Here is a 25424-nt window from a genome sequence, read left to right as displayed (position 1 = left end):
CCAGGGCCTGAGGAATCCTCCCCACTGGCTTACCGCGTGGCGATTACTCGGAAGCAATTATCCACTTCACTTTTGCACAGGTTTGCAGCCCTAACCCCCCCCCCCCGAAATCTAGGACTGCTATTTGCAACCTGAAATAAGAGGAAACGTGAACCCAGGAACTACCGGTACTCGACAGCTGTCTGTGTTTGCTGTCTGAAAGCCACCTCCCAGCGATCTACTGAAAGTGAAAGCAGAACGAGAAGTTTCTCGCATGAAATGGCGCCTGTTTTTTCCTGTCGGCTGTGAAGACGGAGCAGCAGCAGCAGCGACCCAGGCCGCGGTGATCTGAGCATGCACAGATCCCCACTTGCCTCGGCTCTCTCCGGCCCTCCATCAAAGTCAGCTTCCAGAAGACCAGCAAGGCTGAAGATCAGTGTAATCGGGCAGGTGAGTTCTCTCCGCCCGGTGAGCTGAAGTTCATGGTCCCAGCTGAGGACTCTGGGGGACTTCCTGACATTTGGAATCTGGCCGGCAATTAAAAGATGAGGGTCACCGAGCATACACAGAGTGCATTCTCCCTCCAACACAGAGCGTTCATTGTCCAGAGTTGTTGTTGTCGTCGTCGTTAGTCCCTCCTTCAGTCTTCTCTCCCGCCCCACAAAAATGTACAGTATCAGCAGCCTGGGACCAGGTGCTTTGAGAGACAGCCTGTCCCCAAGGGCGTAGCCAAGATTTTGATTGTGGGGGGTGGGGGGTGGGAGGACTTGGTTTGGGGGGCAGGACTTTTGTTAGAGGGGGCAGAAGCTACGTGATTGGTCCATTAGTTAAGTATTTCTATTGTTTTGCTTGATTTAAGGGGTGTGTGGAGTTGCCGCCCCCCCCGCTACGCCCTTCCCTGTCCCCGCATAGTGTTACTGAACTGCAGTTCACATCAATTCTGACTGCTGGCTATGCTTGCTGGGGCTGATGGGAGTTGTAGTTCCGCAGTATCTGGCAGGCCAAAGGTGACTCATACCTGACTTAGATCATCTGGGGGTATATTTTGCTCATGGGACTGGACCCTACAGAATATCACAGTGCTGGGTCCCGATGCTCTGTGGAACGTGCCACATGTGAAAAAAAGCAACCTCTACCTGTTGCTTCAGAAGTCATGTTTTTGAACCGGCTTCCCCACCTGACCCATCAGATGAGACCCCATTTCTCTGTTTTTCTCTCTTTTTATAAAGCGTTTTTTTACTGTTATTATGGGCACCACAGTTCAAGAAGGACATTGACAAACTGGAACGTGTCCAGAAGAGGGCAACCAAAATGGTCAAAGGCCTGAAAACGATGCCTTATGAGGAACGGCTAAGGGAGCTGGGCATGTTTAGCCTGGAGAAGAGGAGGTTAAGGGGTGATATGATAGCCATGTTCAAATATATAAAAGGATGTCATATAGAGGAGGGAGAAAGGTTGTTTTCTGCTGCTCCAGAGAAGCGGACACATAGCAATGGATCCAAACTACAAGAAAGAAGATTCCACCTAAACATTAGGAAGAACTTCCTGACAGTAAGAGCTGTTTGACAGTGGAATTTGCTGCCAAGGAGTGTGGTGGAGTCTCCTTCTTTGGAGGTCTTTAAGCAGAGGCTTGACAACCATATGTCAGGAGTGCTCTGATGGTGTTTCCTGCTTGGCAGGGGGTTGGACTTGATGGCCCTTGTGGTCTCTTCCAACTCTATGATTCTATGATTCTTCTATGATTCTATGATGCTGTTTTCTTGCTTTCGTTACTGCTTAGAGCAGTGGTTTTCCCCCCTTTCTTTTTACTTTTAAAATATTTTATTCATTTTTATCTTTAACAATTATCATCACAAATAAAACATACTCATATACGGATAGGATTCTCTGAATCCTGGGGCCTCCCTCCAGCCCTCCATGGTTTCCATCGTTGTTATTTTCCAACTACACCTTGTAATGTTCTCCATATTTTCTTAATACTCGGTTCTCACCATAGTTCTTGCTACATTGCAAGTGTTTCTTAGAATCCTGCCAAAGTTTTTAATTGTTTACAGTGTTCTTTTAAGTAACTTACAGATTTTCCCCATTCTTTACTAAATTCATTATCTTCTTGATCTCTGATCTTCCCGGTCATTTTCGCCATCTCAGCATTTCAAACAGTGGGGTGCAACTCACTTCCAGGTGGGTCTGAGCGCCACAGGCTGCACCCAGGTCTTTCTTGCATGCCTGCCTTGCCCCCTGGCTGTGCCATAGCCTTTTGGTTGGTCCAGTACAGTTCCACACATGGGTGTAGCCAGGATTTAGTTTGGGGTGGGGCAGAACTAAGCTATCTGTGATTGGTCAGTTAGCTAACTATTTTTATTTATTTACTTGATGTGGGGGGCAGCTGCCCCCATGGCTCCAGAAGCTCCTCACATCCTCCCCACAGATGGCAGGGACACAGAAAGATTTTGGGGGAGGAAGGTCTCCCTCCTTTGAGGGGGAAGGGCCTGGGGAGGTATTAAGGAAACTGTGAGGTAAAAGATTAATATTTATTGCTATAATAATTACTGCTGCTGCATAAAGTGGAATTAAAAAGGATTAGAGAGGAAAATATCCATATAGGAGGAAGAAGTGAGTGTAAAAGAACCATGGAGGCAGGATGAAAGAAATTGGTTTTGGGGGGCTGGGGTATAAAGTTCAAGTTGTGTATGAAAGGAGAATGGGAGAAGAAATTACAGGTGATGAGCAGTGGTTTTTTTTCTAGAAAAATAGGTTCCGGCACTCACCATGAAGTTGCTACAGTAAGTGCCACACTTTTTCACAACAAAAAGAGGTGCTGGTACTATGTGCCCTTGAGTACCCCCTGAAGAAAAAACACACACTGGCGACAAGTATAAATACTTTGAGAGGCACAGGGGGGGGGGGAGTGGAAAATATAAAAGAAATAACACACGCATTTAGAGCCTCTAAGATCAGCGACTTGAGGAAGTTATATTTCCCACAGTAAATGTATGTAATTAGCTGAAGGAAAGCTGAGTTGTTAAACTCCTTGCTGCAAAGAAAGTGCTGTGGGAAAGAATGAAATATTTCCCCATTGTCCTCAATTCCCTCCGCACTTGCCGTTCTCTCTTGCCACACCAGTGCGCCGTTCCACACCCTGTGAGAATCACTAGTATAGCGCCTTGGCAGCAGTCATGCCAACTTGAATAAAATATGGGGGGCCCCAGGTAAGCCCAGTGCACAGTCCCACCATTTGAATGGCAATGCCCATTCACTTTGGACAGCCCAGACCCCTCAAATATTTTATGGGGGTGGTGGAGGCAAAGGGACCTAGGAATTGGCTCCTATGTTATGCAGTGAGATGCTTGGCCAGTCATTCTTGGTTTTAAAAACCGGAAGTGTTAACAAACAAGACCCCCATTTTCACCTGTGAAAAGCTGAGCGCCATGTGCTTGCAACATGAAAAGGAAGAAGGAGCCCCGATTAGTACTACAGTGGTACCTCAGGTTAAGTACTTAATTCGTTCTGGAGGTCCGTTCTTAACCTGAAACTGTTCTTTTTTTTTTTTTTTATAATATATTTATTAAAATTTTCACATAAAACATACATCAGAAATAACACAATTCATCATTGTCAATTTAACATCTCTCAGTTGTTGCATAGGACTCCCCCACACCTCCCGCATACACTTGCATCATTATTAAATTAATTTCAAACAAATTATCATTTTGCTCATAGTCTTAGTTTTGATTAGCATATAATTCATCCTTAAGTCTAATTTAGTGATAGACAATTGTTTTCTACTCTGGCATCCGGTTCAACACTCAGCCAAATTACAATATTTTTGTAAATAAATCTTGAATTTCTTCCAGTCTTCTTCCATCCTTTCTTCTCCCTGGTCTCGGATTCTGCCGGTCATCTCGGCTAGCTGCATATAGTCCATCAGCTGCATCTGCCATTCTTCCACAGTGGGTAGCTTCTGAGTTTTCCAGTTCTTGGCAATCAATATTCTTGCTGCTGTTGTTGCATACATAAAGAATGTTCTGTCCTTTTTTAACACACTCTGGTCGACGATACCCAAGAGAAAGGCCTCTGGTTTCTTAGTAAAGGTGTATTTAAACACCCTTTTTAATTCATTATATATTGTCTCCCAAAAGGCCTTCACTCTAGGGCAGGTCCACCAGAGGTGAAAAAATGTTCCTTCATTTTCCTTACATTTCCAACATTTACTATCAGACGAATGGTATATTTTAGCTAATTTAACAGGGGTCATGTACCATCTATACATCATTTTCATCACATTTTCCTTCAACGCATTACATGCAGTGAAGTTCAGCCCAGAGGTCCACAACCTTTCCCAATCTTCAAACATAATATTGTGCCCGATGTCCTGAGCCCATTTTATCATTGTTGATTTTACCATTTCGTCTTGTGTGTTCCATTTCAGCAGCAAGTTATACATTTTTGAAAGTACTTTAGTCTTAGGTTCTAGCAGTTCAGTTTCTAACTTTGACTTTTCCACTTGGAATCCTAACTTTTTGTCATTTTTAAACACTTCTTTAATCTGAGCATAGTGTAACCAGTCTCTCACTTTATCTCTCATCTTTTCTAAACTCTGCAATTTCCAGTTGTCCCCATCCTTTTCTATTATCTCCCAATATTTTGGCCAATTGGCCTCCATATTGACTCTTTTTCGAGCCTTGGCCTCCAGGGGTGACAGCCACCTCGGAGTTTTGTTCTCCAATAAGTCTTTGTATTTTGTCCAGACATTAAAAACTGATTTTCTGACAATATGATTCTTAAAGGCCTTATTTATCTTAGCTTTGTCATACCATAAATAAGCATGCCATCCAAACGCATTATTAAAACCTTCCAAGTCCAAGACATCCGTATCTTCAAGAAGTAACCAATCTTTTAGCCAGCAGAACGCTGCAGCTTCATAATACAACTTTAGGTCTGGCAGGGCAAAGCCCCCTCTTTCTTTCGCATCTGTTAGTATTTTGAATTTAATTCTGGGCTTTTTGCCCTGCCAGACAAATTTAGAAATATCTTTCTGCCACTTCCGAAAACACTCTGTCTTGTCTACAATCTGTAGTGTCTGAAACAAAAATAACATTTTTGGCAGTACATTCATCTTGATGGCAGCTATTCGGCCTAACAAAGAAAGTTTTAGTCTTGACCAACTATCCAAGTCTCTCTTAATTTCTGACCAACATTTTTCATAGTTATCTTTAAAAAGACTCAGATTTTTTGCTGTTATGTTTACCCCCAAGTATTTGACTTTCTTAACCATGTTCAGTTCTGTCTCTTTCTGAAGCTGTTCCAACTCAGTATCTGTCAAGTTCTTCCCCAAAACCTTAGTTTTTTGCTTATTCAACTTAAATCCTGCCACTCGACCAAAGTTTTGAATCAGTTGTAATACTCTTTTCATACTAGATTCCGGCTCCTGTAATGTCAAGACTAGGTCATCTGCAAAAGCTTTAAGTTTATATTGTTTCGCTCCGACCTGGATCCCTTCCACCAACCGGTCCCCCCTAATCATATTCAGGAGCACTTCCAGAACCGAGATAAACAGTAATGGGGAAATCGGGCAGCCTTGTCGTGTACCTTTTTCAATTTTGAACCCTTCTGTAACCACATTGTTAACTATCAGTTTAGCCTTTTGTTCTGAGTATATTGCCTCAATCCCATTCTCAAACCCCCGTCCCACTCCCATTTCTTTTAAATTCCCCTTCATAAATTTCCAGGATATGTTGTCAAAGGCCTTCTCCGCGTCTATGAAAATTAGAACTGCTTTAGTGTTTATGTTTGTTTGCAAAAGTTCCAATATGTCTATAATGTTCCTTGTGTTTGCAAACATGTGTCTACCCGGGAGAAAGCCTGCCTGGTCTTTATGGATTATCTCACTTAAAACTTTCTTAAATCTTCGTGCCAAAACATCTACAAATATTTTGTAATCCACATTTAAAAGGGAGATGGGACGGTAGTTCTTAAATTGTGTCTTTTCAGTTTCCGACTTTGGTATCAATGTGATAAATGCTTCTTTCCACGATTCAGGCGCCTTCTTCCCCTCCATTATTTCATTGCTGACCTCCAATAATGGTTGTATCAAGTAATCCTTCAATATCTTGTAGTAGTTAGAGGTCAGTCCATCTGGCCCTGGTGATTTGCCCTGTTTCAAACTCTGGATGGCCTGCTCAATCTCTTGTCGTGTTATTTTGCTATTCAAAATTGTTCTATTTTCTTCTGACAGCTTTGCTAATCCATTTTTCTCCAGAAATTGTGTGATCTCTGTTTCATCTTGTGGCCCTTGAGTGTATAACTTTTTAAAATACCTCTGGAAGCACTTTCTGATCTCTCCCGGGTTCTGAATGTTCCTTCCTTCAACCTCTAAGTTTGTTACTGTATTCAGTCTTTGTCTCCTTTTCAACTGCCAAGCTAGCAGTTTCCCACATTTATTAGCCGACTCAAAAGTTTTTTGTTTCATTGTTTTGATCTTCCATTCTATTTCCTGATTTATCAGTTTAGAATATTGTGCCTGATGAAGTTTGATTTCTCTCAGAATCGGTTGAGATTTTGGGTCAGATCTTAACTTCTTCTCCAACTCTTTGATTCTTTCCAGAATTTTGTCTTTCTTTTCATTTTGCAATCTTTTCTTTAAAGAATTCTGTTGAATCAAGAACCCTCTCATCACAGCTTTACTTGCATCCCAGATAGTTCTTTTTTCCACCGTGGTACTCAGATTAATCTCGAAGTAGTCCTTTAAAGTTTTTTGGGCCTTCTTTACGATTCTTTGGTCTCTAAACAGGCCATCATTCATCTTCCATCTAAAGGAGCCGGTTGGGATCAGTGTCATATCCATTCTCAAAGCGTTATGGTCGGAGCATGTTTTGGGGCAGATTTCCACCTTCCTCACCTTAGGTGCCAGACTTCTAGTTATCCATATTTGGTCGATTCGTGTCCAGGTCAGTCGTGTCCAGGTCAGTTCTTAACCTGAAGCACCACTTTAGCTAATGGGGCCTACTGCTGCTGCCACACCGCCAGAGCACAATTTCTGTTCTCATCCTGAAGCAAAGTTCTTAACCCGAGGTACTATTTCTGGGTTAGCGGAGTCTGTAACCTGAAGCGTATGTAACCCGAGGTATCACTGTATTCCAACATTGATTTCCCCCCCCCTTTTTCATTGTCTCCCTTTCAGTCTTTAGCGAGTGGCATCATAGCAAGGTGGAATCCAAAATGGCTGCAAACTGCAGAGGTGTTGTAATAACCGAAGGTAAGCTTGTGTCTGTGAGTGACAGGTGGACTGCTGTCATCAGCAGCAGACTGGCAGTTGGGATTAAGGAATCACACCGAGTCAGACCATAGCACTGTAGAGCTGGAAGGGACCACGAGGGTCATCTAGCTCAGCCCCCGGCAACGCAGCGATCCTGCCCACAGCCGGTCTGTGTAGCTCAGTACACTGGCTGGCAGATAGGGGACAGTCCTAGCCCTAACCTGGAGATTGCCAGAGAGACCTGAGACCTTTTGCATGCAAAGCAGATGTTGTACCGTTGAGCTGTGGCATTTCCCCTGATATATATACATGGTTCAGCAACCCAACATATGAGTTGCAAAAGACATTATTTTAATTATGTAGAAATCTAGTACCAGTTCCACTATTTGAGACTATATAGTTCTGATTAATCTTTTCAAGAAAGGGCACTTGAGTGAAAAAGCCCTTGAAAAGTTGCAGAAAAGTTTGCTTGTTGTTCAGTGCCTTGATATTTTAGGATATGGAGGAGGGAAAAACTATGTGTGTGTGTGTACACAGTGGTACCTCCTTTTTTGAGCGTCTCAGAACGTTTCGGTTTTCGAACGCCAAAAACCTAGAAGTAGTTGCTTCTGTTTTCGAACGCTCCTCAGAAGTCAAACGGCTTTCACTGCGTGTTTTTCAGTTTTTCCAGTTGAACCTGTAAGCCAGCCCTTTGCGCCTCGGTTTTCAAACGTTTCGGAAGTTGAACGGTCTTCCGGAACTTATTACGTTTGAGAACCGAGGTACCACTGTATATAAAATGTACTGGTGTCTATGTGGCTAAACCACCACATTTCTAGGCTTCCAGGAGTGTTTCTCTGAGGATTCCAACCCCACGAAAGGAACTTCTGAGTCTTGGCTGCGTTCATGGCTGCTGTGCTGTCTCTTTTCAGGGGACCTGCAACGCTTCATCAAACACTTAGAGGCTTTCGCAGAAGGCCAGCTAAGGAGAGTCACAGAGTATTTCCACCCGGACTTGATCTACGTCATCGAAAATGACATCGCCCTGGTGGTCCAGGAACTGAGGAGCAGGAAGGTCATTACACCTGAGCAAGCCCAGGTAACAATGCTTTGCAGGTCCTTAAAAAAAATGTATGGTATGGCGGGGGCTGCAGTTCTAAGGGAACGGTGGATCCTCGAGAACACAATCCCAAATGCAAGGAGTGTTTGAGGGGATTTTGGCCAATGCAACCCCCATCCTGCTCTGGCCTAAGGAGGGAGCTGTGGGGCAGAATAGCCACAGTTACCCAGAAGCCTCTAAATGGCAGTCGGCCATAGAAGACCGTCGTATTGAGAAAGACACATTCTGCAAACGGCTAGGGAGGCTGGAGTCTGGGGTTAGTGTTGCATTCCATTTTTTTCTTTTAAAGTTCAGACAAATTCATGGAGATGGAGAACTGTTGGCAGCCATTGGCCATGGGAGCTTAATAGAACTTCCATTTCAATGGCAGTATACCTGAATATCAGTTGATAGGAACAAACAGCAGAGGAGAAGGGCTGCCAGCTTCATAAACTAACTGCAGGCTTACCTGAAGCATTTGGCTTGGCCCTAAGGTGAACAGGACGCCGGCATAGCTGGGCCCTTGATCTGAGTGAGAAGACTGCTGTATTTCCCCCCCTGCTAGCTAGCTAGCTAAACTCCTGTCTTCTTTGTTTTGTTTAGATCTATGAAAAAATAGAGAGGCACGAGGATTCAACCGCAGCAGCAGAGAAACTAGTTGCTGACCTTGCCAGTAACAAGGCTTTGGCAATAGGGCTTTGGAAGAGTCTCTGCGCTCTGAGGTGCCACTGGTCCCATCCCAACCTTGAGGTGATGGTGGGGGAAATCACACGCAAAGGTAATATATTGTCCCCTGCTCCCTGAGTAGTGAGAATTTTCTTTTTCTTTTGTTTTTAAGGTTATTAAGGTGTTACTGTAATGGGACACGGGTGGGGCTGTGGGTTAAACCACAGAGCCTAGGACTTGCCAATCAGAAGGTCAGCGGTTCAAATCCCCGTGCCGGGGTGAGCTCCCGTTGCTCGATCCCTGCTCCTGCCAACCTAGCAGTTAAAAAGCACATCAAAGTGCAAGTAGATAAATAGGTACCGCTCCGGCGGAAAGGTAAACGGCGTTTCTGTGCGCTGCTCTGGTTCGCCAGAAGCGGCTTAGTCATGCTGGCCACATGACCCAGAAGCTGTACGCCGGCTCCCTCGGCCAATAAAGCGAGATGAGCACTGCAACCCCAGAGTCGGCCACGACTGGACCTAATGGTCAGGGGTCCCTTTACCTTTACTATTGATATATAAAGTCTTTAACAACTCGGGGCCAGTTTGCCTGAGCTTGCCTTTCCCCACGTACGCTCACTCAACTGCTTCAGTCAGTGGAATTGGCAGTCCTAACAGCTGCTGTGTACAGTCAAACCTCTTCTCACATCCGCCTCCACTTGTGTCCATTTTGCCCAACGTCCACGGCAAACCCAGAAGTAACCAGCGGGTTTGTCGCCATTTGCGCATGCGCAGGAGCGGACAATCGCTGCCTGCGCGCAATGGCGCCTCTCCTAGCGACCCATTTCGACCTCAGGACGGACCTCCAGAATGGGGTATAAATTATTATTATTATTATTATTATTATTATTATTATTATTATTCAACTGTCAGCGTTGTATATGCCATGTGGCTTAGACGATGCCAAATTCCATTTCCAACTGTTTTGCTTTTTCTCTTTTTTGAAGATCAAGCGCTACTCAAGGAGATTCTCCTAAATGAAACCGGACACAACCTTGCCCCGGAAATGAAAGGTACCTGATAGCAAATAAAAATAGTCCACCAACACTTCAACACTTCCTGTTTTCCATTGAACCAATGCAAGGGAATCAGATTTTGGTCAGGCATGGGGCACTCGGTGAGCAGCTCCCCCTGCAACCTGAAAGAAGTGGAACATGCCAACTCAGTGTTTTCTTAAGCTGCATCTGATCTTGGATGTTCTGGGCAGAGTGGTGGGCCTTGCTTACCTTGGAGTCAGCACCGCAAAGCACCATGGAAATCTCAGGGTTGTGCAGTTATTCCTTTCTGCATTGTGGTCCTACTTTATACAGCCGTACCTTGGTTTTCAGGACAGAATGCATTCCGGAAGTCCGTTTGACTTCTGAAATGTTTGGAAACCAAGGCACGGCTTCCAATTGGCTGTAGGAGTGTCCTGCAGCCAGTCGGAATCCACGCCAGACATTCAGCTTCCGAGGCAAAGTTTGCAAACCGGAACACCTACTTCCGGGTTTGCGACATTCAAGTTCTGAGTTGTTTGTGAAGTAAGCTGTTCGAAAACCAAGGTGTGACTGTATAAGGAAGCATTGAAATGGGATGTGCAACTCAACTCTTGTCTTTTTCTGTCTGTGTGAGATGGTAACTGGCAGTTAAACCTGTCCACACATAGAAGGGGAGGTTATTTACCTCTTAATAGTCATTTAATTGATCTCTATTCATATGGGAGGGGGAAAATATTTGTATTTGCTTTAATTTTGCTCTTGTTTTCAATACAGCAAATCCTTTTCTTACACAAGGGTTCAGTTTTGGGTGGCCACACGTTAATACAAAAATTCATAAAGCCAGGGCCCCCTGCAAGTTGGGGGGCTGCTTGGCCGCCTTCCCAAAGCCCAGTAAGCGCTTGCCCAGCTTTGGGAAGGAGGTGGGAGGAATCTAGAACCCTACCAGAACCCTCCTGCCTCCTTCCCAAGATCAGTCGCAGCTTTGCACAGGTGGTGGTGAAATAAATGGAGACTAGGTTTCCACTGCAATCATGGCCTGAGACTGCATAAGAAAAATAAGCATAAAACAAGGCTTGCCGTAACTCAGGGTGAAGCTTGTGGCCCTCCATCCCATTTTATCATCACGGTAATAGTATGTGGTAAATATGGCAAGAGAGAAAGTGAGAGAAAGAGAGTCTAGCACAGGACAGGTGTCTACCAGCTCCATCTGGTACGCCGGCTGAGACCCTACCTGCCCACAGACTGTTTTGCCAGAGTGGTGCATGCTCTAGTTATCTCCCGCTTGAACTACTGCAATGCGCTCTATGTGGGGCTACCTTTGAAGGTGACCCGGAAACTACAACTAATCCAGAATGCGGCAGCTAGACTGGTGACTGGGAGTGGCCACCGAGACCACATAACACCGGTCTTGAAAGACCTACATTGGCTCCCAGTACATTTCCGAGCACAATTCAAAATGTTGGTGCTGACCTTTAAAGCCCTAAACAGTCTCGGCCCAGTATACCTGAAGGAGCATCTCCACCCCCATCCTTCAGCGTGGACACTGAGGTCCAGCTCTGAGGGCCTTCTTGCAGTTCCCTCACTGCAAGAAGTTAGGTTACAGGGAACCAGGCAGAGGGCCTTCTCGGCAGTGGTGCCCGCCCTGTGGAACACCCTCTGACCAGATGTCAAAGAGAAAAACAAATACCAGACTTTTAGAAGATATCTGAAGGCAGCCCTGTTTGGAGAAGTTTTTAATGTTTGATGTTTTATCATGTTTTTAATATTCTGTTAGGAGCTGCCCAGAGTGGCTGGGGAAACCCAGCCAGATGGGTGGGGTATAAATAAACAACAATTAGCACAAAACACCCAGGAAGCTACATGGATAAGTAGGGATTTGAACCTGGCTCTCCGTGGTCTAAATGCAAGGTTCTGTTGGTTTTGCTTTACTGGGCCAAAGTGGACATAATGATGAACCATGGCTTATTGTGACAGGAGTGACCTACCGAAAGCCATGCGCTTACATGCCTCTTTCTCCCTTCCCCTCTTTCCAAGGATCTCAGTTTTGCTTATGTTTTTGATTAACATTTTGTCTGTACCCTGAGCTGTGTTTAATCGTTACTAGTGTTTGTGGCAAATAGCCCAGTTCCATAACAACCCGTGCTTTTCAAGTTGCCCTGTTACAAACCATAGTTAAGATTAACCACAGTTTCTTGGATGTGGTGAAAGAGCAAGCTGAGGGAGCAGAACGAAGGTTTATGGCGATTTTCAAACCAGCTCACTGGCTCTCAGCCAGTGTAAGGTTCATCTACCAATAGCTGGAGATGCTACAATCCAGGAAGTCTTTGCCTATTTGATCTCCTGTTCTGCTAGGCTGGGCCTAATTCAGTGAACCCTGCAATCTTTTTCTTCTGTCCAGCTTGTCAGGATGAACACAGACGTATTCTGTTGGAACAGACCAAGTTGCTGAAAGAAACCGGCCAAAGAACGCGGTCCGAGGGGCAAAGTTTCCCCATCCTCAACCGCTATGTGGATATAAAAATAGTCGCTGATGTCTACTTCAGGAGACAAACGTTTCAAGAACATGAGGCACTGGCTGCTGCTGGAGAGCTGAACGAATATCGCCTCCGCCACAAGATGCAGGTGGAGCTGGAGCGAATCACCCCAGACCGGCTTTTCCGTTGGTGCTATCGATCAGGCCGCACGCCCCACTTTGTGATGGTGAGCGGTGTAGCCGGGGTTGGCAAGAGCACCCTAGCGCAGAAGTTTGTCTTTGACTGGGCCACTGGAAAACACTACCAGAAATTCACTTTTGTTTTCTTCTTCAAATTCCGAGACCTCAACGCGGTGGGGGAAAAGACCAGCCTAGAAAGCCTGATCCAACGGGAGTACCCCTATTTACACTCTAAGCTTGACACAATTCTACAAGAGCCCCAAAAATTGCTGTTCATATTTGACGGTTTGGACGAGAGCAATAGTAACCTTGACTTGGGCAGGAACGCAGAATTTTGTGCCCAACCAGGAGATGTGAAACCGGTGGGGGTGATTGTGGCCAGCCTGCTGAAAGAGAAGCTTCTGAAGGGCTGTTCCGTCCTCCTAACCAGCCGCCCAAGCAATCTTGCCCGTTTGGAGAGAGGGGTCCTCCACAGAGTGGCCAGTATTGTGGGCTTCCTCTCCCAGGAAAGAGAAAAGTACTTCCACAACTTCTTTGGAGAAGCTGCGGTGGCCAAGGAGGCTTTGGCCCTTGTCAGGGAGAGCCAGGTTCTGTACACCCTCTGTTACAATCCTTCTTACTGCTGGATTACTTGCACAGCCTTGCAGCCTTGCTTCACCTCTGAGGCCGGACAGACACATCCCCTTCCCAAAACGGTAACTCAGCTCTTCGTAAGCTACATCAGGCATGTGATGGTCAATCACACCAGGGAGCTCCCTGAGCGTGAAAGGGCACGGAAGATGATGATACAACTTGGCTGGCTGGCTGAGTATGGCCTCCAGCATCGCACTCTTCTGTTTGATCAGGCGCAACTGGAAGCGTTTAATGTGGATTCATCTCCCCTCGTCAAAACGTTCCTGGTGGAAAACATACAAAGTGCCACTTCACCTCCTGTCGTCACCTATTCTTTTGTCCACCTCACTGTCCAAGAGTTTTTTGCTGCCCTCGTCCATTATTTAGACTTCAAGGAGGGCAATTTTGGATACATAATGGCAGCAGTCCAAGAAGCCCAAGGTGGGGAGTATGAAATTTTTCTTCGCTTCCTCTCTGGCTTGTCTCAGTTTGCAACCAGGGCACCGTTGGAGTCTCTTCTGGGGAAGTTCTCACCACAGACTGCTAGGCAAGTCATTGACTGGATCCTGAAGACGGACTGCAGTGATTTCCTCCAAATGGAAAGGCCTCTTGATGGGAAAAAGAGGACCTTGAATTTCTTCAATTTGCTTTTCGAGGCACACAACAAGCTCCTTGTGTGTGAGGCATTGGGAGGTGATGGTGATGCCTCCATGGACTTTTCGGAACTGTATCTGATGCCTGTGGACTGTGTCATCCTTGCTTATGTGCTGAGTTGCTGCGGTAAGATTGACCTCCTGAATCTTGATACATGCTTCATTCAGAACGAGGGACTGCAGAGGCTCAGCCTTGAGCTGCACAGAATCAGAGAACTGAGGTAAGCAGCTGAAATGCAATTCACAGCTGATGTCAAATTATAAGTACAGTTGTACCTCAGATCCCAAACGCCTTGGGAGACGAATGTTTCAGCTCCCAAACAATCAAAAAGCGGAAGTGAGTGTTTCAGTTTTCGAACGTTCTTTTGGAAGCCGAACGTCCGACGGGGCTTCTGCGGCTTCCGATTGGCTGCAGGAGCTTCCTGCAACCAATCAGAAGCTGCGTTTTGGAAGTTGAACATTTCGGAAGTCAAACGGACTTCCGGAACGGATTCTGTTCGACTTCCGAGGTATGACTGTACTTTCAAGGTTTGATCAAACATTCCAAACCATTGATGGAGCAGCGTTCACATTGAATTTATTCTTTGGATCTTTCTAAATCTGCCCAGCCCAGCCCCCCCCCCCAAATTGAAACAGCCCCTGCAGAAGGATTGGGGCCCATGGTTCCAACTGCTTTAAATGGGTATGTTGCAGACTTCACGACGAGTGTTATTTAGTATTCAGGCATCTGCCACAGAACCAGGCTAGGCCTTGGGCATCTGAATGTACCTGAGACCTGACAAGGAGTCTTCCTATCCAAAGGTCCCTGCGGTCAGTGACTAGAGCCAAGGGTTGGCACAGGAGCGGGAGACTGAAGCCAGTACAGTGGATGCTCGGGTTGCGAATGTGATCTGTGCGGAATGCATGTTCGCAACCCGCGTCTGCGCATGCACGGGTTGCGATTTGGCGCTTCTGCTCATGCTCAAAGCGCGATATAGCGCTTCTGCGCATGAGCAACTGCCGAAACCTGGAAGTAACCCGTTCCGGTACTTCCAGGTTTTGGCAGTCCGCAACCCAAAAAAACACAACCTGAAGCGGCTGTAACCCAAGGTATGACTGTGTTGGGATCAAAATCGGCAAAAGTTTCTGCCTTTTCTACAAGGCAGCAGATGCAGAGACAGGCAGGCTCCAAGTATTCATATGAGGCCTTGCCAGTTCAGAAGCTTCATACAGTCTGCCAGTTGCAAAGGTTGAAGGTGGTTAGGGGAAGCTATGACTCTTAAAGTGGACTAATAGTTATGCAAATGTATTGTGTGGATGTGGCCCTTGCCTACCTCCCTCTCTGTCCTTTCCCCATGAAGGCAGATGATGTCTGTTAGCTTGGGGGCAGGGGAAGGAGCGGGGTGGAAACCATCCAACTATAAAGGTAAAGGTAAAGGTACCCCTGCCCGTACGGGTCAGTCTTGACAGACTCTAGGGTTGTGCGCCCATCTCACTCAAGAGGCCGGGGGCCAGTGCTGTCCGGAGAGACTTCCGGGTCACGTGGCCAGCGTGACATCGCTGCTCTGGCTAGCCAGAGCCACACACGGAAACGCCGTTTACCTTCCCGCTAGTAAGCGGTCCCTATTTATCTACTTGCACCCGGGGGTGCTTTCGAACTGCTAGGTTGGCAGGCGCTGGGACCGAACAACGGGAGCGCACCCCGCCGCGGGGATTCGAACCGCCGACCTTTCGATCGGCAAGCCCTAGGCGCTGAGGCTTTTACCCACAGCGCCACCCGTGTCCCTTCTACCATCCAAGTATAGCAGGTCCCAATTTTGATGAAAAAGCCTCCCAAAGCAGCTTCCAAATTATCAGTGAGAGGACAGTCCCTTCCTTCAGTCCCACAATATAAAGCATGTGACACAAGGAGGGGGGCAAGGTCTAGAGTGACTACTAAATGCTTTTTGCATTCCTATAAATTCTTTCTCCTTTCACAGGCTTTGCAATAACGATCTGAGCAATCCATCCACAAAGGAGCTTGTTTCTATCTTGAAACATAAAGAGTGTCGACTGGAAATCCTGAGGTATGTTTGTTGCAGCTAATGGGCTATTCCTTACCAAATCCTCACTGGGTCTCCACTGGAAGAGCCGGAAGGTATTTGGGGAAGGGCATCCTTTAGCAACGCGGGTGGCGCTGTGGGTTAAACCACAGAGCCTAGGACTTGCCAATCTGAGCTCCCGTTGCTCAGTCCCTGCTCCTGCCAACCTAGCAGTTCAAAAGCACGTCAAAGTGCAAGTAGATAAATAGGTACCGCTCCGGCGGGAAGGTAAACGGTGTTTCCGTGCACTGCTCTGGTTCGCCAGAAGCGGCTTAGTCATGCTGGCCACATGATCCGGAAGCTGTACGCCGGCTCCCTCGGCCAATAAAGCAAGATGAGCGCCGCAACCCCAGAGTCGGTCACGACTGGACCTAATGGTCAGGGGTCCCTTTACCTTTATCCTTTAGCAAATGTTCCTGACTCAAAACTAAATTGGAAACATTTTGCTCTCGTGCCCTTTGAATTCTGATTCCTTTCACAATCTGTTCTGTTGTGAGTTGTGGGCGGTTTTTTTAGATAACAGAGGTGGGTGAATGTGTAAGCTTCGGTTTCTCTTAGTTTCTCACAGGGTGGATTTGATTTAAATCAAATTGATTTAAATCACGATTTAAATCACTAGTCAGTAAGACTTGATTTTATAGAAAGTTCTTTATAGCAAGTTATGCCAACTGGATTGATGTCACGATCTACAAGAATAAACCATAGAAAAAGTTCAGATTGGCAGTCATCATTACAACGATCTTTGTCAAAGCCCAGCAGTATTCCACATTTATTTATTTGTTATCAAGACTTGCCACTTGCCACTCAACGCTTCACTACTTATTTAATAATACATTTTCATGAAACAGAAAAGTATAGGCGATCAGGTACTTCTGGAGGCATGAAAGAGAGAAAGAAGCAACAGCAACGTTGGGCAGGCACTGAACTGTTTCCCACAAGCCACAACCTCCTGCCCCACACCTGATAACATAAGGGGCAGGTATATAGATATAGCTGTATGGGGGGGGGGGGAATAGGTCACTTCTACCTAGCTGTCAGAACTGCCCACCAGGGTGGGGTGGGGGAGTTCAGGATCCAGCCTTGCAGAATCCAGAGGTATTTGGTCCCTAGTAAATGAGTTTAGGAGTCCAGCCTTTAAAACAGAAGAAGAATTGAGCAGTTCAGAGACACAAACTCCATGTGTGTACATATTTTCCATCTTCTCTTCTTCATTTCCTCCCTTTGCTCTTCCCAGCTTGGCAAAGAATGCGCTTACTGGACAATGCTGTAAAGACCTGAGTTTGGCCCTCTTGGAGAATCGGACCCTTTTAAATCTTGACCTGTCCAAGAACAAGCTGCAGGATCAGGGCCTCTCTGACTTACTGAAGGTGTTCAGAAGTCCGGAGAGCAGGATACAGAAACTAGTGTAAGTGTCAAAACAACCACCTCAAGCTATGCAGAGTATTTTAAAAGATTTGCAGGTCACCTGTACATTTCCAGAGGCTTTGCTTCAACCTTTCTAAGATGTTTATTAAGAAAATATATGAGCACCCTTCCTGTCAGGTACTGAAGGTGATGTTCCTAACCCCTAAGCCAAACAATAAAAAGCCCCACTGAATTACCAAGGTGGAATCTGCACACATATAAAAAAACCACTGTGGAAATGCTTTAATTTATTTTTTTTAAAAAAATACATTGAATTTTGCACAGCTCACTTTCACCATCTAGTGTCACAATTGTACATTGCACTTTACTACACATTTAAAACGTTTTATTTGCAGCTGTATAGCTGAGTCTCAAGTTGATTTTTAAAATGAAAATACATTTTAAAATAGAGAATACTGTACAGGATTAAAAAAAACAGTCAATCAGAGTAGCTAGCAACTGGAAAATACAAAACAAAATACAAATCCAAGTTGATAATATGTTGATGAGTGTGTAAGAGTCAGCATAGATCAGACCATGTACCCCCCCCCCATTTTTTCAAGTTTTTAAATTGGGGGTCATCTTATACACAGATAGTGCATACGGGGGACTGGCAATTGGTTGCTTTCGCAAGCAAGAGTTGTGAGCGGCGATTGGGCGGGGGATTGGTGGCTGCGGCTGATTGGCAGCTGCTGCAGCAATTGGGTGGTGATTGGTGGTTGCTGGCGGCGAGCCTGCATACAATTGGTGGCTTCAGCGCCGTGCGAGATTTTCAGCGTTGGTCAGGCGGGTGAGCGATTTTTGGCAACCCCCTCCCCCAAACAGAAAGCTCAGCTACTCGTGGCAATCCCCCCCCCAAAAAAAGCTCAACAACTCTGGGTAATCTCCCCCCATTTACATTATTTTGAGTCCCCAAAAATAGGGGTCATGTTATAGCTGAGTGCGAGGCTCTGAAGAGGTTGGAGCACCTTTTTGACGTCTTTGCTTCCTCTGCTGCAGAATCCAGGAAAACGCCTTGTCGGATGGGTCCTTTGAGGCACTTTGCTCTGCTCTAGCCGACAACACTAGCCTCAGGTATCTGGACGTGAGTGGCAACCCTTTCACGGATATGTGTGCTGAAGATGTGCACACTCTCATTTTGACCTGTCCTGCTCTTACAGAAATCAGGTACCATCAGGCCTCACTTCCTAAGTGTATTCACTCCTAAGGGAATTTAAACTTCTACACCTTGGAAGTTTGGAGGGGTGGAAGTTTGGAGCCTGAGGGAGGGCCTTTCTGTGGTGGCCCCCTTCATTTGTGCATTGTTTGTTGTTTTCTGAAGATGCAGCTGTATAACCTGACCTCCAACACTACAGATACATATTTTGATAACCCGCCATATTCTTGTGGCTGTAATTTGTTTTAAATTGTTGTGACCTGCCCTGGGACCTTAGGCTGAAGGGCGGGTAACAAACAGTCAAATAAGAATGGTGATAACGATAAAAACGACTGCCTGCCTTCCCAAAAAGATTGGGCATTTTGCGATAGGGGAAATGATAGGAAAAATCACTGTGATGTGTGATTCGAGGCAACATCACGCAACCTCCCTGCAAAATGAATTGTGATGAATCCTCAAAAAGCAGGTTGTCAGGAAAGTGCCCTTTCTCTTGCCTTTACTGAGCATATGTACTGATTTGTTTGGGGGTGGTTATATGACTATGATGCGGGTGGCGCTGTGGGTTAAACCACAGAGCCTAGGGCCTGCCGATCAGAAGGTCAGCGGTTCGAATCCCCGCGACGGGGTGAGCTCCCGTTGCTCAGTCCCAGCTCCTGCCAACCTAGCAGTTCGAAAGCACGTCAAAGTGCAAGTAGATAAATAGGTACCGCTCCGGCGGGAAGGTAAACGGCGTTTCCGTGCGCTGCTCTGGTTCGCCAGAAGTGGCTTCGTCATGCTGGCTACATGACCCGGAAGCTGTACACCAGCTCCCTCGGCCAATAAAGTGAGATGAGCACCGCAACCCCAGAGTCGGTCACGACTGGACCTAATGGTCAGGGGTCCCTTTACCTTTTTTATATGACTATGAGGTTTCATCATATATTTACATGTCTTCCCTTTATTCATTCTTGCGGCACTTTGAGTGCATTTCCCCATCACTTTCCAACCTGCAGTCATTAGAAAGAGCATGTATGTTTTTCTAGAGCAACAGAGTTCTTCTGTCCTCTTTAAATGTGCAAACCTAACGTTCCCCTTTGCCATGTTCTACTTACTTTTTTCCTTTCCTGAAAACCGCAATTATTGGCAGTCTACCTGAGTGATAATAGTCATAGCTACATTTGTTGTGTTTTTTTCTAGGTTAAACTTAAGTGATATCAGTCCAGCGATGGAAAAAGATCTGAAAAAGCTGGATGGTTGCAGAGAAGGCTTCAAGATCCACATTTAAAACTCCTTTTTCCCAATTATTCTTTATCAATTTTGTTATGTACTGAAGTTCTCACCCTGGGCCAGCAGGGGGATACTGTAGATAGTTTTCACTCAGGTCCACATATGCAAATAAGGGATTGAAAGTGACGTTCAGTGATTGGATAGTTACAGAAATTTGTTACAGTTGCGTTGTAGTGGAGCTCTATATAAGCAGGCTGGCTGAACCCTTCAGTTCAGTTCTGTTCTGGCCTGTGAATAAACAAGAGCTGTTTGAAGAATTGCTATGTTGTCTGATATGTTCACCCACAACTTAACAAATTTTCCAAATTATTACTCTTGCTCATTCTTCTTGCTCTGCATTGCTCCATCATACTCCTGGTCTGATCCAAAAATAATTTTAAATAAAATCCATTCAACCTCAGTCAAGGGGGGAGGGCATAATAAAACCATGTGAAGGAGAACAAGGGCTCTGATCCAAAATGCACTAAAAAAAATTAACTAGAAGGAAAAGACCTAGCAGGAAATATTGCAAGGTGGCCTCTCTGGTATGGACGTTTCTCAATCAGGGCACCACCATCAAATAAGACCTCCCTCTAGTGGCTGCTTGCTTAAACTTCAGTTTGCTAAAAATTTGTTTTCCGTGTTCCTCAATCACTTGTTTTATCCTGGGTAATTGCTCACTGAAATTCATGCTTCTAAGGAATATGAGTATATTTTGCCATGATCTAAATGAAAAGTGAAAGATTTTACCTGATTATCTACAGTTTTAATGCACTCTTCTTCTCTCAAGTTACTTTCCGATTTGGTTTGCTGTTTATAACCTTACATTTGTTCAGGATTCACCCAGTCAAGAAAAGGAAAAGATACAAGAGCCCTACTCTACTTGATATGCTGCCCTTAGTAAGCTTTTGGAGAAAGCTAGTACCCGGATGCGGGTGGCACTGTGGGTTAAACCACAGAGCCTAGGACTTGCTGATCAGAAGGTCAGCGGTTCGAATCCCCGCAATGGTGTGAGCTCCCATTGCTCGGTCCCTGCTCCTGCCAACCTAGCAGTTCGAAAGCATGTCAAAGTGCAAGTAGGTAAATAGGTACTGCTCAGGTGGGAAGGTAAACAGCGTTTCCGTGTGCTGTTCTGGTTTGCCAGAAGCAGCTTAGTCATGCTGGCCACATGACCTGGAAGCTGTCTGTGGAAAAACGCCGGCTCCCTTGGCCAATAAAGCGAGATGAGCACCGCAACCCCAGAATCAGTCACGACTGGACCTAATGGTCAGGGGTCCCTTTACCTTTACTAGTACCTGGATGTCTTCATGTTCTGTCTTGAAAACATGCCTAATTATTCCTTTGCCATCATCTGCTCCAGTTCCTGTATTGGTTTCTACAGCCACAGCAATATTCCTTAGCAGAAAGAAATTGTTTTCATTTAAGCGGATTTTCATCGCTGCCAAAAAAATATGACACTGGTTAACATTTTTAATAACAGAGCTTGTTAACAACAGCAATAAATAGCAGGCTTTTCAAGGCCTGCTTTGTGACTCAGTCATGTCTAAAGAAAAGCCAGAAAGCCGCTACTATTTGAGTGCCAAGCCTTCCACACTCACACAATTTCCTGATTTAAACCTTTCCACCTCAAGACACTTCCAGACTCTCAAATTCTGTCTTTCACCCTATGATGTAGAAGATGCTGCCTCGTGCAGAGTTGCACATCATAGTAGTCACACCTCTGGAAATGTATACTTTACAGTCATCCTTCCTGTGAATATGGCTTAACTGCCGATGTCACCCCAGCCATAAATCCAGGAGAGACAGCAAACACTTCAAGGGCAGCAGTGGGGAACTTCCTTCAGCTCAAGGGCAACATTCTCTTCTGGACAGCTTTTCGGGCTGGAGGGCTGGGGGTCACATGGCAGTACAGAGGCAAAAGTGGACTAAATGTAAAAATTTCCCTATGTACACGAGGCTTGTTTTTACACACTCACGCCCAACACAAACTCCTTGCAAACAGGCAAGGGGCATTCTCAGTGTTCAAGACCACATTGCAAGCAGCGGGAAACCCTCAAGGAAAGTGCAAAGTGGGGACAAGCGAGAGAGGTGTCTCCTGGGGAAAAGGTCAGAAGGCCAGATAGGGAGGCGAGGACAGCAGCATTCAGGCCCTGGACCTGCAGTTCCCCATCATGGCTTCAGGAGATCGTATAATAACATTCAGGATGATCTTCAGCTAGAGAGAGCCGGGTAGGTGGGCAAAAGAACATGTTTTCATTGTCATTTTATTTACAAACTGCGTTTTTCACAGATAAATATGCTCAAAAAGAAGTTCACCGAAAAAACAAGTGCTAAATACAATAATACAATTCATAATAAGCCAATTCATAATAAGCCATAATAGGCCAGAGAAGCGGACACGGAGCAATGGATCCAAACTACAAGAAAGAAGATTCCACCTAAACATTAGGAAGAACTTCCTGACAGTAAGAGCTGTTCGACAGTGGAATTTGCTGCCAAGGAGTGTGGTGGAGTCTCCTTCTTTGGAGGTCTTTAAGCAGAGGCTTGACAGCCATATGTCAGGAGTGCTCTGATGGTGTTTCCTGCTTGGCAGGGGGTTGGACTCGATGGCCCTTGTGGTCTCTTCCAACTCTATGATTCTATGATTCTATGATTCTATGTAATATTGCTGCAGAATAACACAAAAATAATAGCCAACAATTAGCAATCCATTTGACGTATATAAACATTTAACTAAACACACAGCTTGCTAATAGATCTGTAGCCTTATGAGGCTTTGCCCTCGGGTGGGAAAAAGTATTGCACCCGGGAGAGGGAGTGGGAGTCAAACAGACACTCAAGGAATATTCTGCCTTCCAGGGTGGCAGAAGGAGCAAGTGTGATAGATTCACAAACAAGCATGAGTTCACAGTCATTTGCACAGAGCATATATTCCCCTTCCAGTTCCTTCCCCTTTCTCCTCCTCCTTAGGAGTCCTGCCTCATGAGTTCCCCTGAGCATGAACAGAAAGCTCCTGTCTTGGGATTCTTGTGGACTCTTGGCGCCCTTCCCAGGAAAGGGGGTGAGAAGCCAAGGGGGTGGGTCGGGGAGCCTTGCGTTCAGCGTGTTCAAGATGTGTTACAACCGAATGAAATAAGAGTCAGTTCTCAGACTTGCTTGACAGAGCCTATTCATTAGCTTTTGAAGCCTTCTCGTGCTGATAAAAGTAACATTTTGCCTATGCATCTTGTGAGAAAAGCAGAGAAGAGCAGAGAAAAACTGTTTTGGATTTTTAGAAGAGAGAAAGGGAATTTTGGACAGTTTGAGGCCTGGTTGGGGGGGGTGTGACTTCGGGCCTAGGTGGGGTCACCTGTCCTCACCTCCTTCAGATCCAAGTCAAAATATCCAATTAAGGGACCGCTATTCTGGCAAGTAGCTCACTTCTGGATGCTCCCAAGGCAGGAAGGGGCAAGGCAGATGGAAAAAGTCACCTTTGTTCTGGTAAAATACAGGACAGGGCAGAACGGGTGGTTTGGAGGACAATTTTGTTTTGTTTTTCATCTGGTGCTGAAGTGACTTCAAGGCAATCCGTTGCAATCTATTGCAGCCTAATAAAGGTAAAGTTAAAGGTACCCCTGCCCGTACGGGCCAGTCGTGTCCGACTCTGGGGTTGTCTGGAGACACTTCCGGGTCATGTGGTCAGCGTGACGAAGCTGCTCTGGCGAGCCAGCACCAGCGCAGCACACGGAAACGCCGTTTACCTTCCCGCTATAAAGCGGTCCCTATTTATCTACTTGCACTTAAGAGCGCTTTTGAACTGCTAGGTGGGCAGGAGCTGGGACCGAACGACAGGAGCTCACCCCGCCGCGGGGATTCGAACCGCCGACCATACGATCGGCAAGTTCCTAAGTGCTGAGGTTTTACCCACAGCGCCACCCGCGTCCCTACATTGCAGCCTAATAAGATGGCCCTAACTTGGGGGGGAGAGAGGGGGGGGACTTGAAAGACAAGACAAAACTCTATCAATACAGGACGTAGCATTTTACATTGAAATACAGGACAATAATGTATTAATACAGGACAGGTGGCAACCCTACACCCCCGGGTGTCCAACACAGAGTCTCTCACCCCTTGCATTCAACAAAACCAAAGGGATGACAAAGAAAAGTGAGTTTGACTCCATATGGTCTCGATTTGTGCCATTTATTAACAATAGTACAATAATTCCCTTCCACCTCAGTTGCAGCAACCACCATGGAGAAAATATCTTAACACTTCAGATTGATATGCACCCCGTGGATGTGAGCTGAATTTGTAATGCAAAAGATTTTCCACGTTTGTTTTGATACCGTGCAGTTGACTACATGCAAGACTCAACATCTGTATATGTATTTGTCTAGGAAGAGAACACTTTGGTAATTGTATTTATTTTTTTAATTCAGTAAGTTCGTAAAGAGAAAAAAATATTTATCAGTGCTGCTACAGAGTTAGCATTCTTTGATCAAAGTTTGCTTTGTTTTTAGCTGTCATTGCTTACTGACAAATTTAACCATCCTGTTTTGAAAAACTACAGTTCTCAGAGTTCCCCAGAAGCTTTCATTTTCAGTGACAAAACGGTGACAAAGGAACTTCAATGACAAAACGAACCTGTTTCATGTCTGTAGCCTTGTACCCAAGAACTATCATCCACATGCAAAAAAAGGAAATGGTTAGATTTGGAGCAGCACGTGGAACATTCCACCCTTTTCCCTCACATCCCAACCCAAATCACACTCGGAGGGAGTTGCCTTATACGGATGAGTAACAGCCAGGTATACCGCTGACTCTTGTATTCACTTCCTGCCTTTTTCTTGACACTAGAGAGTCACATCCTCTCTGGCAGGCAAAAGGTAAGGACATCAGGAGAGCCCAACTAGGGGAGGCCAGAGGCCCATCTAGTCCGTCCTGTTCAAACAGTGGACAACCACAATGACCTCTGAAAGCCCACAAACAGGGCCTGTGTGCAAAAGCAGCTCTCCCCACTTGTGACTCCCAGCAAGCCTACCTGAAGTAGCATCTCCACCCACATCGCTCATCCCAGACACTGAAGTCCAGCTCCGAGGGCCTTCTGGAGGTTCCCTCACTGCGATAAATGAGGTTACAGGGAACCAGGCAGAGGGCCTTCTCGGTAGTGGCGCCCGCCCTGTGGAATGCCCTCCCACCAGATGTGAAGGAAATAAACAACTACCTGACTTTTAGAAGACATCTGAAGGCAGCCCTCTTTAGGGAAGCTTTTAATCTTTGATATTTTATTGTGTTTTTAATATTCTGTTGTGAGCAGCCCAGAGTGCCTGGGGAAACCCAGCCAGATGGGCGGGGTATAAATTATTATTATTATTATTATTATTATTATTATTATTATTATTATTATTATTATTTTCAGAGGCTTATTGCTGCTGATAGAGAAAACATTGTCATTGTGGCTTGCAGCAGTGGTCAGCCTTGCTCTCTATTAATTTATCTTCATCCAGCCAGGCACAAACATTCCAGGAGAGTACAAGAGCAGGCTTGGGGGCAGTTTCCAGGGCCTGTTGGCAAGGACTGGAGGGCCACATTCGCCCCCAGGTCTGGGCAAACTAGATGACACATGACTTGCTTGATTAGGAAAGTGACAGGGAAACACATTGGAA

The 25424-nt window shown here is 45.7% G+C and overlaps 1 protein-coding gene across 1 annotated transcript; it reads left to right on the top strand.

The window, feature by feature from the left end:
* The first annotated feature begins 343 nt into the window (after nt 1–343).
* Nucleotides 344–20083, top strand: LOC114586806 (NACHT, LRR and PYD domains-containing protein 12-like). The gene is made up of 10 exons (XM_028710625.2): nt 344–429; nt 7160–7234; nt 8146–8312; nt 8916–9090; nt 9964–10029; nt 12392–14132; nt 15870–15956; nt 17206–17376; nt 18375–18542; nt 19708–20083. Exons 2-10 carry the CDS (start codon nt 7198–7200, stop codon nt 19793–19795), a joined length of 2700 nt encoding a protein of 899 aa, XP_028566458.2. The 5' UTR covers nt 344–429; nt 7160–7197; the 3' UTR covers nt 19796–20083.
* Nucleotides 20084–25424: the final 5341 nt, after the last annotated feature.

This window comes from Podarcis muralis, chromosome 16 (genome assembly GCF_964188315.1).
Source record: "Podarcis muralis chromosome 16, rPodMur119.hap1.1, whole genome shotgun sequence".
NCBI classification, from domain to species: Eukaryota; Metazoa; Chordata; class Lepidosauria; order Squamata; family Lacertidae; genus Podarcis; species Podarcis muralis.
This window is presented reverse-complemented; position numbering and strand designations above follow the sequence as displayed.